Source organism: Chlamydotis macqueenii, chromosome 26 (assembly GCF_036417535.1).
Source record: "Chlamydotis macqueenii isolate bChlMac1 chromosome 26, bChlMac1.mat, whole genome shotgun sequence".
Taxonomy (NCBI): domain Eukaryota; kingdom Metazoa; phylum Chordata; class Aves; order Otidiformes; family Otididae; genus Chlamydotis; species Chlamydotis macqueenii.
The window spans coordinates 5,423,911-5,439,372 of NC_141581.1; the positions used below are offsets into that span (position 1 = coordinate 5,423,911).

The 15,462-nt window shown below is 42.4% G+C and overlaps 2 protein-coding genes across 10 annotated transcripts in view; both read left to right on the forward strand.

Annotated features, from left to right (window-relative positions):
- Positions 1 to 9,491, forward strand: part of MYO9B (myosin IXB) — a 34,379-nt gene extending 24,888 nt beyond the window's left edge. For 4 of the 9 annotated variants that reach the window (XM_086767305.1, XM_086767309.1, XM_086767308.1 and 1 more), the window contains 16 exons: positions 9 to 166; positions 292 to 482; positions 972 to 1,070; positions 1,577 to 1,753; positions 2,235 to 2,276; positions 2,813 to 2,924; positions 3,095 to 3,165; positions 3,610 to 3,802; positions 4,089 to 4,217; positions 4,822 to 4,927; positions 5,650 to 5,781; positions 6,735 to 6,858; positions 7,313 to 7,360; positions 7,875 to 8,011; positions 8,308 to 8,435; positions 8,587 to 9,491. In XM_086767305.1, coding sequence (XP_086623431.1) covers positions 9 to 166; positions 292 to 482; positions 972 to 1,070; positions 1,577 to 1,753; positions 2,235 to 2,276; positions 2,813 to 2,924; positions 3,095 to 3,165; positions 3,610 to 3,802; positions 4,089 to 4,217; positions 4,822 to 4,927; positions 5,650 to 5,781; positions 6,735 to 6,858; positions 7,313 to 7,360; positions 7,875 to 8,011; positions 8,308 to 8,435; positions 8,587 to 9,026 — 2,287 coding nt within the window. In that variant the 3' untranslated portion in view covers positions 9,027 to 9,491. Of the gene's footprint in view, positions 1 to 8; positions 167 to 291; positions 483 to 971; positions 1,071 to 1,576; positions 1,754 to 2,234; positions 2,277 to 2,812; positions 2,925 to 3,094; positions 3,166 to 3,609; positions 3,803 to 4,088; positions 4,218 to 4,821; positions 4,928 to 5,649; positions 5,782 to 6,734; positions 6,859 to 7,312; positions 7,361 to 7,874; positions 8,012 to 8,307; positions 8,448 to 8,586 lie in introns of all 9 variants that reach the window. The other 5 variants (XM_086767311.1, XM_086767313.1, XM_086767307.1 and 2 more) reach the window with 3 other exon arrangements.
- A 597-nt stretch (positions 9,492 to 10,088) lies between these two features.
- Positions 10,089 to 14,396, forward strand: USE1 (unconventional SNARE in the ER 1). Its single transcript, XM_086767467.1, has 8 exons — positions 10,089 to 10,227; positions 10,430 to 10,479; positions 10,868 to 10,946; positions 11,475 to 11,627; positions 11,859 to 11,877; positions 12,669 to 12,699; positions 12,943 to 13,105; positions 13,338 to 14,396. Exons 1-8 carry the CDS (start codon positions 10,126 to 10,128, stop codon positions 13,518 to 13,520), a joined length of 780 nt encoding a protein of 259 aa, XP_086623593.1. The 5' UTR covers positions 10,089 to 10,125; the 3' UTR covers positions 13,521 to 14,396.
- The last annotated feature ends 1,066 nt before the right edge of the window (positions 14,397 to 15,462 follow it).

Sequence of the window (15,462 nt, forward strand, 5' to 3'; positions counted from 1 at the left end):
ATGTTCAGGTCTGCTTTTAAAATTCCTTTGCGTAGATTTTTGGGGAAAAAGCCAGACAAGAAAATTTTAAAGGAGAGTCCTGATGTGATTGATGAAGGAGAGGGCCTCTCCCTTGTATCTTGCATCCTCTTACCAGAAACAGGAGGAACCCAGAAAGTTTCAGAAGGTGAGTTTCTCTGACTTTAATTCCCAGCTTCCTGATAGCCATATTTTCTGTAATGTTTTGCATGGAAACAAATACTGCAGAACTCAATCATTCTGTTTTAATATACAAATTAATTTATTTCCCAGCTTCTTCTGGACAGCCAAGTCGCTTCCCGGCAGGGGAGCGCCATGTGAAAGAGAGCAGTAAAACAAAGAAGAACCGTACTATAAAGATCAGCAAGATCTCTAGTGTGTCTCAGAATTGGCGAGCTTCCATGGTCCGTGAGATTGCAAATGCCAATGAACTGAAACATCTTGATGAGTTCCTCCTGAACAAGGTAAAAGGCACTCAGCTATGATCAAACTCAGGTCATTCACTGTTTGTGTGGAATTTCAAAGACTACTTTTCTAGGTGCGAGTTTATACTATCATTTAAAGCGAAGGGGAATTGATTTGTTAGCTTGACCAAACCGCTGTTTAGGTCTGTTTAAGGCCCTTCCTATTCCTTCCTTTAAGTCTTGGAATGTGTTATATTACATTAAATCCTGGTGGCATTCATATCAGTTCTTCATTTGTTTACAAACAACTGGGCAGTGAAAATTGTATTTAAAAAAAACAACCAAAAAGCATGACTTGTAAGGAAATAGCAGGACTTCTGTAGAGCCTAACTACCTGACTCCTATTTTTGTATCATTACACTGCATTAAGAAATCTTTGTTTTAAATAATTGGAATGGTCATGGATAACTAAGCCCAGCAACTGAAACTTAACACTGGCTGGATGTTCTTGTTTTAATGAAATTTGATGCAGATACATTTGCCTTCTAGATCAACGACTTGCGCTCCCAGAAGTCTGGTGTTGAATGTTTGTTTTTTGAGGCCACAGAGAAGTTTAGAGGAAACATCAAGACAATGTACTCTGCTCCTGTAAGTAGTAAGTCTCAACAAAGTGGAAAGTTGGTAGGTAATGAATGAACTGTGTGCAGTTTAAATGCTTCACCTATGGCTCTTTGACAAAGCAATTCAGAAGTTCTTAGCACGGAATTCAAAGCTGAATGTTAAGAATTGAAAAAGAACATTTTACAGTTCTGCTGTAATCTTAAGCAGACTGTTTTGTTTCCCTTTTCTCATTCACTCAGCTGTAACTTATTTTTAGAAATGGATGGATTTTGCTGTCTTCAGCCTCTTCATCTTGCTGTGTTTAAACACCAAAGAGAGGTGCCAACAGCTTTTCCATATTCCTCCAACACTGCCTTGTCTCTGCCAAGCGCCCTTCCACAGTGTAGTAGGAAAGTGTGCTAACTTGTTTTTGTCATGGGCTATCTTTTACTTTAATAATGAGCGTACCTTCTTACCTCTGAGCTTAAATGCATAAAAACCTTAAACTGTGTCCAAAAATACTACCTTCTGAATAATATTTTTTAATTCTGTAGAATGGGCAAATCCATGTTGGCTACAAAGATCTGGTGGAAAATTACCAGCTTCTGGTTACAAATCTGGCCAAAAAAAGGGAAGAGAAAGAAGTCAAGCTGGTTTTGAATCTCTTCCAATCCCTTCTGGATGAATTCATCAGAGGATATACAAAAAAAGAGGAATCTGAGCAGCCCAAGGTATAAAACTTACTGTTACTGACTTATGGGACGATTGAATGATATTACTCTCCTCGCATGAGAAACCCATGTTACCTCGGAAAGCTTTTCCATAGCATTCTTCATTATTTGGGAAACACTTTCCATACATGAATCATGCACATAACAAATTCTGAATGCTGATACACCTCTGTGGAATTGTTCCTTAACTTACTCTTAATATTTTCAGAATTCAAAGTGTTTGTGCATTTTCTTTGGTGAAAACTTAGGAGTTCTCTGAAGGTTTTAGAGATGGAAGTGCTTTGTCGTCAGACAGTGAGCTCAGCTGATCTTTAGGAAGTTGGCAGTATGAGCTCAGACAACTCATACCAAGCTGAAGCCACAGTATAATGTCTCAAATGTCTGGAGGTGAAGTAGAGTCTGGGAAACTGAATAAGAAAAAAAAAAGAGAATGGAATGTCTGAATTTTAAAGACTAATGCCAGTTCTGTACTCCACTGCAGCAAACCAAAGCCCAGAAGAAGAAAAGAAAACAAGATCGTGCAGTAAGTGCTTTTCTTTTTGCAACAACCTAAGTTCTCAGCTGTACTCACAGAGCACAGAGGAAAAAGACTCTTGAAAGAGCTTGATTTTATACTGAAGTTCTGCTTTGTTTTGCATGCTAAATCACTTACCTCTTTTATGAAGATGTGACACAATATAAAACTTTTCCATAAATCAGAGACCTTGCTTATGCAGTGATAGGTGGTACTCTGGCATTTTCTTGCTTGTGCATAGCATGTTGTAGAACCTAATGGCTTTCTCAATAATAGTAGTTGTTTTCCTTTAAACAGTCCCAAATATTAATAACAAACCATAGCTAACGCATTACACTGATGAACTTTAGCCGAGGCAGCAAGTCAATTATGAAATGACCCGGCAAACCCAACTGCCTTAAGATAAAATTTGGTTTCAAAGTCAAAGCCGTCAGCTGTAATGGTAGAATAAAAGTGGAAAGTCTAAGATAAGTTAGATGGTTTTAATAAAACTAATAATAATAAAAAATAAAAACGTGCAATAACTTTTTCCTGTCTCCCACCAGATTGAAGAACACAATGGCCACGTATTCACGAACTACCAAGTGAGCATCCGGCAGTCATGTGAACACTGTTCGTCCTACATCTGGCCCATGGAAAAGGCCTGTCTCTGCAGCGGTGAGTGAAAACACCTCCTTCTTGCCGCTTAGTTTACAATACGTGCACATTGCTTGTACACATGGGACTTTGTGAGCAGTACGTGCAGGTTGTATAGTAAGTGAATAAGACAAGGTACGTGGTGTTTTCATGTGATTTGCAGTGTTTGTAACAATTGTTCCTCTCTCTAGTTTGCAAGTTGACTTGTCACAAGAAATGCATGTCCAAAATACAGAGCAGCTGTACATCCTGTGGGAAAAAGGTAAGAACTGTAGATCTGGGATGTGGTACTGTGATACTAAGAGTCATGCATGCTTTTTTTTTTCCTTAGGAAATGAACAGCGGACTGAATAAAAATTGCTTAAACATTTAAATTCACTTTTCTGCCTGCATATAGTCAGAGCCAGGCCCTGCAGTTGCAGAAAAAGAACATCCTTTTAAAAGATGATACTTGAGCTAATTTGGGAACTCCTGCTTAAGGAGGCTGTGTTGGACAAACTGTTAAAGAAATCCTTTGATGTGTACCATAAATTTTTCTTTATTGCTGCAGCTCAGGAAATCTGCCTTCTGGTCAAAGGCTTGTAGCAAGCTAGAATAAAACACTTAGCTTTTGTTTCTGGAAACATAAGCTAAGTATAGCATGAAACAATGGAATTTTCTAGCTTTGGAACAGATATTCACAGTGCTTGACCTGTATCAATTCCAGAATGAACAGGACGCAGAACCACGTCATTTTGGAGTGTCTGTGAGTTCCCTGACCAGTGAGAGAAATTCGGTCCCCATTGTCATGGAGAAGTTGCTAGAATATGTGGAGATGCACGGCCTATACACAGAAGGCATTTACAGGAAATCCGGATCAGCAAATCGTATGAAGGAGCTGAAACAGTTGCTGCAAGCAGGTCAGGCAGTGTTATCCACTCTTTTGACTTCCTTGCCATGTTATCAGTTTTCCCTGCAATTCTCTTCTGTCTCAAAGTATCTGGCACTTTTCAGTGTAGCCGTGCAGGCTGTATTATTTTTGATGACTGAGAAAAGCTGCTTAGTACACATAACTGACTGTCGGCAGACTTCTTCTGAATTGGATTCTGTGAACAGAAGATTTGAGTGCTTCTAATATTATTTCTTGGGAGTCCCATTGTGTACATCAAAGGAATGAACTGCTCTAAATAAAACATTTCTTTTCAGATCCAAACTCGGTGAAACTGGAGAATTACCCGATTCACACTATTACGGGCATCCTTAAGCAATGGCTACGGGAATTACCGGATCCGCTAATGACATCTGCACAGTACAATGATTTTCTTCGAGCTGTAGGTAGGTTTTAGAGATGTTTGAAGCAATGGTGTTTCTTCAAATCATTATGTCCTTTGGAAAAGAAACTCTTAAGATGCTCATGCTGGCTAAACAGTTTCCTTCCAGTACACTTACAGCGATGATTTTGGACTTCTCAGGTAATTTCTCCTCTAGCTTACTTGACCTTGCTTCAGGACTCCTTTTAACAGTATAATGTCACTATTCAACTGCTCTTTCTAAAACCAGTGCACATGTGAATAGGTTTCCTTTCACACAGGGTTTTTTCTTCTCCTTGATGTTCTGAAGCAGACCTAGATATCCAGATATCTCAAATCTTTAGATTCCTTTAACTTCAGTGGGATTAAGGCACCCTAAATATTGTTGGAGATCTTGATGTCTCACTTGATGATTGCTAACAGCAGCAGCAGCTGAAAAAGCAGGAAAATTGCAGTGCCATTAGGGGTCCTTTAACATCCAGTTATAACAATCGGTAAATGGAACGGCAGTGCGACTTCTAAGAATTTAATCTCTCTGCAGACAGTTTGAGACAATGTCAGAAAGGGCTTGGTGGCTTTCCACTAGCGTTGCACAGCAATTATGATCTTGTGCTTTCTCCCTTGTGCAGAACTACCAGAAAAACAGGAGCAGCTCTGTGCCATTTACAGTGTCCTTGAACAGCTTCCACAAGCAAATCATAATACCTTGGAGCGACTCATCTTCCACCTGGTCAAGTAATGAGTTTAATTATTTCCCTTGGAGAGAACCTCCGTGTGACTTTTTTGAGGGCCTCTTGGAAGCTTTCTAAAATCTTAAACCCCTTGAGTGTCAGTGTAGGGATTGTGCTGCTGATTTAGGAATGAAATAATTGAAGCTGATAGCTGTGCTTAAGAACAGACGCATGCTTTCTTCTACCATCTGCTGTATTAAGAACAACTTTGAAGATGAGGTAGATCTGAAAGGTTTGGTGAGTTGTCTGAACAGGATTTATACAGATGGGAACATAGTGAGCTGAGGATGTTGGTGTACTTGGTAGGGACTGCATAAGGATTATAAATGTCTGCACATGTGCTGGTCTTAGGAGTGAGGATAAATGGTACTGGTAAAGGGGCTGCTTTTATCCAAGGAACTTGAGAATTTTCCAAGTGGCCCTCTGAAGATAGGGAAAAGGGATTTTTTTTAAAGAGGAGGCACTGAATCGCCAGACATACTTAGAGAGGCTACCAAACTAGCTTAACCTGTTCAGCTTCCTGTTCCTTTTTCTGATGTCTGAACTTTGTCTACCTAGTAAGTGTGAAATAATTTTAAAACTTTTTTGAACTGCTGTATGTACTTGGTACACTGGAGGCCTCCTTACATGTTATTTGGGAACTCTAGCAAAGTTTGATCAGATTGCTTGTATTCTAGCAATGTTCACTTAATTTTTTTTTTTTTTTTCCTGAACATTGAATTTCAGAGTAGCTTTGATAGAAGATGTCAACCGTATGTCACCTAATGCCTTGGCCATTGTTTTTGCTCCATGCCTCTTGCGCTGTCCTGATACCTCTGACCCTTTAACCAGCATGAAGGATGTTTCAAAAACAACTATGTAAGTTTTAGCAGTCTGCTGCAAAGTAGTGCTTTGAAATATAGTGGAAGGCCATTTGGTGCAACCTTATTCATAGCAAGCTGAGACACTGAGGGTTAAGAGTTGCTAAATTCTGGCCCTGCTATTGCTGCTAATTTATATGCCCTTCTGTGACTCCTTCCACCTGTCTCAAGTTTACAAAGCATAAAATAGGATGACTTTTAAATCTTAAATACCAGGGTTTGTACTTTACATTGCTATAATATTTTGGGGGGATTGTACACTAATACATATTTTGCTGAGATACAAGCTATATTAAACAGTAGGATATATAGAATTAAACTGTCTCATGCCTACTTGGAAACCCCTGATAATTTCTTCTACTTTGTTCCTTGAATTGAAGAAGGTTCTGTCCTTGATCCTCTTCATTCTCCTCACCCTGCAGCAGCTCTGGCTCTCTGAATGCCCCTCACCATCCTCACTGCATGGCTGGTCTTGCATCTGCCTCCAATGAAAACAGAGTTTGAAAAATTACAGCTTTTTGTAACTTCTTACTCACCCTTGGGGCCACAGAGGTGGCAAGGGCAGTTGCAGGCTCATTCTGTATTTACCAGGCTATGCCAGCGCAGGGCAGACAAGTAGAAGCAGAAGCAATTGTCAGCCACGGAGATATCTGTTTGCTTACCATTGTTGTGTACAGTCAGCAGGAGAGGCTCAGGTTAATCCCGAGAAGAACATGTGCCATTACCTGTAACAGCCTGTCCTGTTCTCCTTGCTGTGTTGGACTCTTCACCCTGTTACCATGCAGCGCTTCCCCTTGTGAGACACGCACTGGGAGACTTTGCATGCCATCCCCGTGCATGTGTGTGTGTTAAACAATCCCCAAGCCTGGAGAGGCATTTCATCCCACTATGGTTGTCCTCAGAACTTTTATAGTATGAGGCTGCTCAATACACTCTTGCCCTTTTGTCCAGGTGTGTAGAGATGCTCATAAAGGAACAGATAAGGAAGTACAAGATAAAAATGGATGAAATAAATCAGCTGGAAGCAGCTGAGAGCATCGCTTTTCGACGACTATCGTTGCTTCGGCAGAATACAGTAAGTGTTGAAATAAACCACAGAACCACACCATCCACCAGAAGGCATCTCACCAGTTTCTTGGGAAGGGATGTGCTGCTTATTTATCTGTCCATGCCATCCAGTAAGTCAAAGATCAATTGCAAGATAAGAAAAGGGATTTGGACTTGCCCAAAGCCATAGATGGGAGCTAAATATACAGCTGTACTGGACTCTCAGTTTGATAAAGGGTGCAGGGGTGGGGATCTGCTCTTGTAGTGGTCGAAGCCTTTTCCAATATAATTCAATCAGAAGAACTAAGATTGCTGGGTGTCTTAAGTGGCAAGGGAGTTCCTTCACTCTGGAGATGGATGGTGGACAAAAATACGCAGCCTTCTATTAGGACAAATACAGTTTTTGTTTTTGTTGTACTAATTAAACCAAGCTGTCTGATCAGAAGCCGCATATATTGAATTTGATCTTTATCTCTCTCTAGCTCTGGCCTGTAAAACTTGGGTTTTCTTCCCCTTATGAGGGGATGCTGGTATGTACGCTGCCTGTGTTCAGAGTGCATGCTTGTTTTTTTTTCTTCTGGTACTACTGCATGACTAAAATACTTACTACATGTATTGTAACTTGGTTTTAAATACCCTCCTGAACAATTCAGACTGCATGTGTCAGCGCAGCTCTCTCCCCAGACTGCATGCAGGGCTGCTGACCTGTCCCATCATAACTCTGGTATTTTATAGACATTCCGGCAGTAATTGGTATTGGACGTAATGATACTACTTATAAGTGACTACTAAAACTAAGCTGAGGCTGCCAAATCAGAGTACTGTGCTTCCAAAAAGGTAACAAAACCTGAGAAATCAGGTGAATATAAACGTTTATATTCCTTTTTGAAACATTTGTATGGATAACTAACAGCTCTTAATCAATTCCATCAGACCTTCATTTGGCCTACTCATTTATCTTCCACCTTGCGACCAGTAGACAGCCAAGGCTTTTGTAGCTTCTTAGGATTGACAAGTGTTACACAGCGTAGATTTGTCTTGCAGAGTAAAAGCTCACAGGCCAAAGGAAATGACAGTGGCAGCTCGGAACTGCACTCCTTGCATGAGGAAGAAGTTTCTGAAGCTGATAACCGGGAAAAGGAGATTCTCATTGATCGCATACAGTCGATAAAAGAAGAAAAGTAAGTCACAGCTTTGGAAACCCTTTATCTCTGTAGGCCATGCCCTTTGCAGTTGGAGGTAATACAGATAGTAAAGCAGTATACTTTTCATCCAAAATGATCTAGTTAATTATGTTCTGTAGGCCTTTATGAAAGTGAAAAGGAAAATGCAAAGGACTAGCTGAGAGAAAATACCATGAGATTTCCTATTTAATCACTGCATGCAGGAAAGTTTGCCTCTGAATATGTGCTGCGTAAAGTTGCTCGTATCAGAGACATTCTCTTTCTAGAGTGCTACAATCTCTGTTTTGACATAGGGAAGATATAACTTACCGATTACCTGAGCTGGATCAGCGAGGCTCTGATGAGGAAAACATAGACTCTGAGACCTCAGCAAGCACAGAGAGCCTGCTTGAAGATAGAACAGGACGGATGGATACCGAAGGTCAGTATTAAGGTAGTGTGTGTTTTTTTTTTATTCTACATCCTTCACTGGATACAACCAGATGACCAGATGTTACCTGGTCACAGTTGCTTGTATCAAGTTACATTTTTTATGCGTGCTTTCAGTATCTAAGTATCTTCTTTCTTTAAAGCAATTATTGGATTACACTGCCGTGCTCAGAGCTCCAGTATGCCTGCCAAAGACATTTGCAAAGTGCCTTCTCTTTTGCAAACCTCTTCAAATTCTTCCTCCGCATCCCTGGCTTCAAGACACAGATCATCTTTAACGCTGTCCAGGATTAAAGTGCCCCGTCGAACTCCGGTGATGCCAACAGCAAACATAAAACTTCCTCCTGGGATTTTCAGATGTACAGAATCCCAGGGCAGGATTTCAGCTAATGAAGAGTCTCAAATAATGCTGAGACGAAGGGAGCAGCCAGCAAGGCGAACTGATAAAATCCACTCTATATACATTGCACAAGGGTCTGCAGTGGCCCACGCTCAGGAACTTCTGGATGAATATGAACCCACAGCAAAAGTAAAACGGAGGTTTTCAGACCCTTACTCTCACGTTCCATGTATAGAGAAGTGAAATACTTACGCTGTGTGGACTCTTTTGAAGTTGACTGCAGCTTTGGCTTTAACCCTTTTGAAGGCTGTGAACTTGTTCATGCTCTTTTAAGTGGCTACTGGGAAGGCAGCCTGGAAACGTACAGTACTGTAAGGGTTAAGCAAGGTTGTTTAAAACAAATATTCTTCACTTTAAATTAAAACCCTGCAAAGAAAGCAGAACATAAAACTTATGTTGAGTAAAATACATAGGTTGAGTGTACAGGAAAAAAAGTCCCCTGGTTCTGCTGCGGTGCCTTTTTCCATTTCCCTTACAATGGACTCTAATGGGACCAACAGTGAGTTTGGATCAATGTGCGTTGCCTTAATTTTTTTTTATGTTTTTATGACAACTTTGTGTGGTTTACAGAACTGTTAATGTTGTAATAGCCTTAACGGAGACCAAAATATATAAAAACGTTTATTAATACATTGCACTTTTTAAAAATATGTGTTGGTCTGTCTTGTCTAATGAACAATTTCTTCCAAAGGAAGCCTTTGGGAATTGTGTATCTCTGTCAGTACCTCATAAAGCAGAGGGAAAGCTCTCTGCACAGAGGAAGCACTAATGGCAGGCCCTGGTTGGAGCATTTTGGTGATCTTGGAGCCGACATACAACCCAGCATGGAGCCGTAGCGCTGGATGCTTGTGCGGTGCTGAGCTGCCTCATCCTCCCACAGGCTTCACAGCTGTGAGGTGAAACCCCTGAGCTTGAGATGCAATCATACTTAAAACGTTTTGAAGCAGCAGGCTGTGTACCAGCCCTTTATGGAATTGTTCTGAAATGCCCAGTCTGGCCCTGCTTCATGTTGAAGTGAAGGAAGAGCACAGCTCAGGCCCTCCTCGGTGCTGCCTCCGCTTTGGTGGTGCCACCACAGCACTGCCACAGTGGCTCCGAGCAGCAGCCACCTCTGTGGCCGTTTTGGGGAGTGTTATTGTTTTGGGGTGTTGTTTTAAAAAAACACAGCGCTCGAAGCGCTGGACTGCAACGACTGGCCCGGCCCTTCCCTGCGCCCCGCCCCAAGATGGCGCCCGGCGCCCGGAAGCGGCGCTGAGGCAGCTTCCGGTGGCGATCGCCCGCCATGGCCGCGACGCGGCTGGAGCTGAACCTGATGCGGCTGTTGAGCCGGTGCGAGGCGCTGGCGGCGGAGCGCCGCGACCCCGAGGAGTGGCGGCTGGAGAAGGTGAGACGGGGACCGCGCTGCGCGGGGGGGAAGCGGGCGGCGCGGGAGCCTCCTGCCCCTGTGTCCCCGCAGCAGCGCGAGTCGAAAATAAACTGAGGCGGGGGGTGAGCCTCACGCTCAGCAGTGCAGCGGCTTCTGCCGGACAATATTCCTCTTCAACGCTGTCGCTTAAAGGCTTTTATTTTTTTTTTTTTCTCCTCAGTACGTGGCCGCGCTTGAAGACATGCTCCGGGAGCTGAAGAAGCAGGCCAGGTGAGGGGCTCCCGGAGCTCCCGCGGCGGGCGGGTGGCCTTGGCGGGCTCGTTCGTTTCTTACCGGTAAGACAGCCATTTCCCGTGGGAGCACCGGACGGTGCGGGAGCAGCCGTGGCACAGCCCTGCGAGGAGCGGGGCAGCTCTGCCGTGGTCTCGGGCGCGTTGCCCTGCGTGTCGGCCCTGGCCCTGGGCAGTGCCCGAGCCTCGGAAAAGGTGACTTGCAGGGGATGCGAGCGTGTTCCTTGCCTGGGGCTACTTCTGTTAGAAGGTGCTTCTTTGAAGAACCATGTGTTGGGTTGTACTTTATTTTATTTGGAAAGTCACCTGAACAATAGAAAATACTGATATCTTCTGGTTTTCATATTATTATTTTCCAATTCCAATAGCAAGCCTGCCCCAGAACTGCTGAATGAATACTCTCGCAAAGTGGACTTCCTAAAGGGACTTTTAGAAGCTGAAAAATTGGTAAGATATACTAGTTCAGCTTGAAAGGACTTAAGTGTTCTCTGCTTATATTCACTTCATTGCCTGATTTCTATGTTTCCCTTTTATCTCCTGACTCATAATAATAGTTAAAATCTTATCAGGCAATCCTTGTAAAACCGTTAATAAATATATTGGAATTTTGTATTTTTTTAAGAGAGGGTATTGTATGAAATCTGAAACTTCCTTCTTCCTTTTCAAAAGCAAAGTACACCTAGCCTACATCCATCTCCCTACTTTGATGTGAGATACGGCAGCAGGTACTGTCCGTTAGGCCGAATGCCTCTTTTGGCTGGCACCACGTGCATCTGGAGAGCTGTGAGATGCCAACGAGCTGTATCGCAATTAGTGTGGGTACAGCAAGTGCTGCTCAGACTGACTTTCCTTTCTTCTGTGGGAAGCAGCTGTGGAAGTGCTCCCCAGATCCTTGTTGATCATGCATCCAGTTGGCACCACGCTGCAGAATGTGTGATATTCACTACTTTTTTCATTGCTTCTTCCTGCTCACAGTCTTCATCAACTGAAAAGGCTCTGGCGAATCAGTTCTTGGCCCCTGGACGAACCCCGACAACAACCAAAGAGAGAACTCCAGCTACTAAAACAGTTCATCTGCAGACAAAGGCTTGTTGCACAGGCAAGATGAGGAGTGAGCTGCTTGGTACAGTATGTTTTGGTGCTGCTGCTTTTTTACTGCTGTTTTACAGATTGTCTTTTGTTGCGTTCAGCTGCCTTTGGTGGCTGTGCCTCAGATGTGTGCCAGGCTGAGGGGGAGTCACCGCTGTCTGGTTTGGATTGTCTAAGTACTGGGCACAGGCACTATGCTAGGCCTGGAGGACTGTCTTTTATCACTGCCGCTTTGTAATCTTCTGTTTTGTTTCTCTTTCTGCCTCCCAGGACCCCTTGGCTATTGATGGTAAGTGTAATCTGTTGTTTTCTCTAACTTCAGTTAACTTCAGTCTTACAGGGAGACAGAGAGGAAGGTCAGGAATTAGAGATTGGCCAAAGTGTACTTTTAATTTAGTGGCTCACTCCTCAAGATAGCAGATTTAAAAAAAAAAAACAAACAAACAAACAAAAAAACCCAAACAAACAAACAAAAAACCCAAACAAAAACCAAAACCCTAACACCTAACAGACAACAGCTTAAGCGTTGTTATTGGTATGGTAGCAGGGACTTTCAGGAACTTATGTTTCTAGAATTCATACAGAAACAGACATTCTAATTAATAGAATTAGCCAGGACAATTTTACCTTTATTGTTGTTCCTGTTCTCTTCTGCTCTGAGCAAACCATGTTATTTTAGATGCTTAGAGTAGGCGTTGTTCAATTCCTTTTAAATATACAGCCATGTTATTCATGTAGGGAACTGGTAGGAATTAATTTACAGTTTCCATAGCTACTGTTACAGTGGCTGGAGCTGGGCCAATCTAACGTGTCCTGAAAGAGAACACCAAGGCACACAGGCTTAAACCGTACCTTCAGGGATATGATTCATCTGTTTTTTCTCTCCACCGTACGTTTGATGTTACATGTTGTCTTTTCCCTGTGGAAAGCAGGTAGGTATTTGAAATCCATATTCCCTGGAGCAGAGGGCCAGGAAGGATTTGAACATCTGAAAATCTCTTAGAGAAGACTTGTTTCTTCAGCATGTGATTGCATGGGAATTTTTAATGTGCTAAAACACAAATTTAACTCTTTTTCCAGATTCTGAGGAGTTAAACATAAGGAAGCGGAAGTAAGTCAAAGTTTCTCATTCTGATGCTTGGTGTTTTGGGAATTGCTTTCCCAGTGACCTTTTAATCAGAGATTTGCTTCCATTGGGGTGACATGTCTGCTGGCAGAAACCTAAATATAATGACTTCAGCTGATTGAACTGTTCTTGTTGTCTTGTCAGAGTTGCAGAGTCTGGGGAAACCTTGGGAGCTTGACCCACAAGGAAGTAATAAATGCCAATTTTTTTTCCCTTACGCTTTTGCAGAGGCCTTGCACCTGATGAGAAGCAGTCAGCAGTGGAGCTGGATGCTGTGTTGCAGCACCATCAGGATATGCAGGAGAAGTTAGCTGAAGAAATGCTAAGTTTGGCTCGCAGTCTCAAAAACAACACTCTGGCTGCTCAGAATGTGATAAAACAAGATAACCAGGTAGCGTCTGTTACAGTGCTGAACTATCAGTTTTGCAACCCAAAAGGTTAAGGTGCTAATATGTTAAATGCTGTACCTGTAGCTTGATTCCAGGTGAGATTAGAGTGAGGAGGCTCAGAAGGCAATGCCTGTCTGCTTGTCTAGTGCAATTGAACCTTTTCTACCTTGGAAGAAACAGTGGTCAGAACTTTCAGTCTTGAGTTTGAAAATGTTTGTTCTCTTTGCTCCGCAGACACTCTCACATTCTCTCAGGATGGCAGACCAGAACTTCGAGAAGCTGAAGGATGAATCCGACCGCCTTGAACAGCATGCAAAGAAATCTGTCAACTGGCTCTTATGGATAATGTTAATTGTAGTTTGTTTTATATTCATCAGCATGATTCTCTTTATCAGGATTTTCCCCAAACTAAAATGATTTTTTTTTTTTTTAACTTAATCCTGGTAGAAGCGCAGTTAGAAAGCTCAGCTGGTATGATAACTGTCAGCGGTCCATTTCTTTGCCACCTATCATGTCCTTAAAGAGGCTGCCCAAGGCCTTCCCTTGTGGAATCATGGGTGCAGTGAAGGGTTTCATGGCTTGAATACTTGGTTACTTTTTTTACCCAGTGAATATTGTTGCCTGTTGAGGGGAGAACTGGGACAAAGCCGGCAGTTTATGCTGAGCTGCTAACAAGCTCCTTAGTGGATAGATACAGCCCTGTTTTAATGGGGCTGTGCAAATGCTATAACTCCTAAAAGGCATTTACTCAGTATGGATATAAGTAACAGTCGAAGTCTTACAGTTTTTCCTGTCTTTACAGCTTTGCTGTACTGACCTGGGACCTTGCTGCCAACAGGATATTTAATTACAAAGTCATGCACGTACACAGCTGTAGGGTGTAGGAAGAGAATGCTGCCGCTGAGTTGCTTGCCTGGCTCAGATTCAGAGAGTATCAACAGGTAAAACTGTTCCCAGGCTTACCTTTTTCCCAGATAAGTATTTGGGACTTCAGCATTTGCAATCTTCAGTTTAGACGTGCTATAGAAGAGCTGAAGCTGCTCGCTGTTGCAATGTTTGCTTCCCTTTTTGTATGCGCAAATGTTCTCACTTACTTATTGTCTGTTATGTTGATGCTGTTGCATCAGGAAAGCACCGTGACCCTGGCACCGTAGAATTGTACGTACAGTGCTCTCCACATGGTACAGACCTCACTTGTACAAACCTTTTTTCACTGTAAGATGAGGAGGGCAGAGAAGCTGGTGTCTTCAAGACAGAAATAATAATAAAATCAGCCTTTACCTTTTGAGACAAGTTATTCTAGTCAAGAGTGTTTGTGTCAAACTTGTATTCTTAAGAGGTTGCTATAGTAAAGCAGAAATGAATATTTTTAAAACACTGCTACTGCCAGAAAAACTTAGAGCCTGCAGTAAAGCGAGGTTTGTTGTAACAGCGCAAGAGCCATTTTGAAGTGCTTGTGATAAGCAAAAAGCAAACCACCCCACATCTGTGCTGTTGTTTCTGGAGCCTTTCTCTGGAAGGTGTTGGTGTTCAGGTGCGCGTGGTGTTTCACACGCAGGAAGCGCGGAGCAGCAGATGACCCCCAAGTGTTCTTTTGCCGTTTCTGTGCTTTTGGTGTTTTGAACCACTAGATGGGGTGTTTTAGGCCTGGCTGGCGGTCCCCGCAGCCGCCCTGCGTGAGAGGAAGGTGGGGGGAAGAGCTGTTTGTCATAACAGTAGAATTCTCACAAAAATCCATCTGCTGCTTTGAAGGCATCCCAAAGTAGCAGGCTGTGTTTCAGAATTGCTTTGTTCTTTAAAAAACCAGCTGTGTTAATGATGACAGTTAACATTTTTTACATCAAGTATTTTTGTTCATTTAGCAGGATGTTTGCGATTTAGTGTGCCATTCACTTACAGGTTATGAAATGAATGGTTATACTGTGAAGTACAGCTTTTCCTTCTAGCTGCTCGTCTATACTACACACACTCATTCTGTTTGAGCAAGCTTGTTGTTACCCTGAATCTTTCAGAAGTTTATAGCTCTGCCAGTCCATTTATGGACATTTCTACTTTTCCCAGAAGTTTTCTTCAACTGTAATGTTTGCCGTTTCACTGTGTTTCATTAGTAAATGCTGTGTCACTGAATTATTTTTTAATTCTAATTGTTTACTACTTGCCCTGCCGGCATTTCAGTGCTGAGCTCTTCTCTTAGAGCAGAGGTTGAATGTAGTGCTGGAATGCTTTTTGTATGTGAGGTATTGGAATGGTTACAACATTAATGCTTCATTGTCTATACCATTTTCCCCTTTATTACTTGAAATAATTTTTTTTTCCAGCTTGCAAAAGACTTGGTGCATCATTGCAGACAAGTTTAAAG

Excerpts from the sequence above, each read along its gene's own strand:
- USE1 (XM_086767467.1), top strand. The coding sequence starts at position 10,126 with ATGGCCGCGACGCGGCTGGAGCTGAACCTGATGCGGCTGTTGAGCCGG. Across the intron at positions 10,480-10,867 it reads GAGCTGAAGAAGCAGGCCAG|CAAGCCTGCCCCAGAACTGC; the intron begins GTGAGGGGCTCC and ends CAATTCCAATAG. Across the intron at positions 10,947-11,474 it reads TTTTAGAAGCTGAAAAATTG|TCTTCATCAACTGAAAAGGC; the intron begins GTAAGATATACT and ends TCCTGCTCACAG.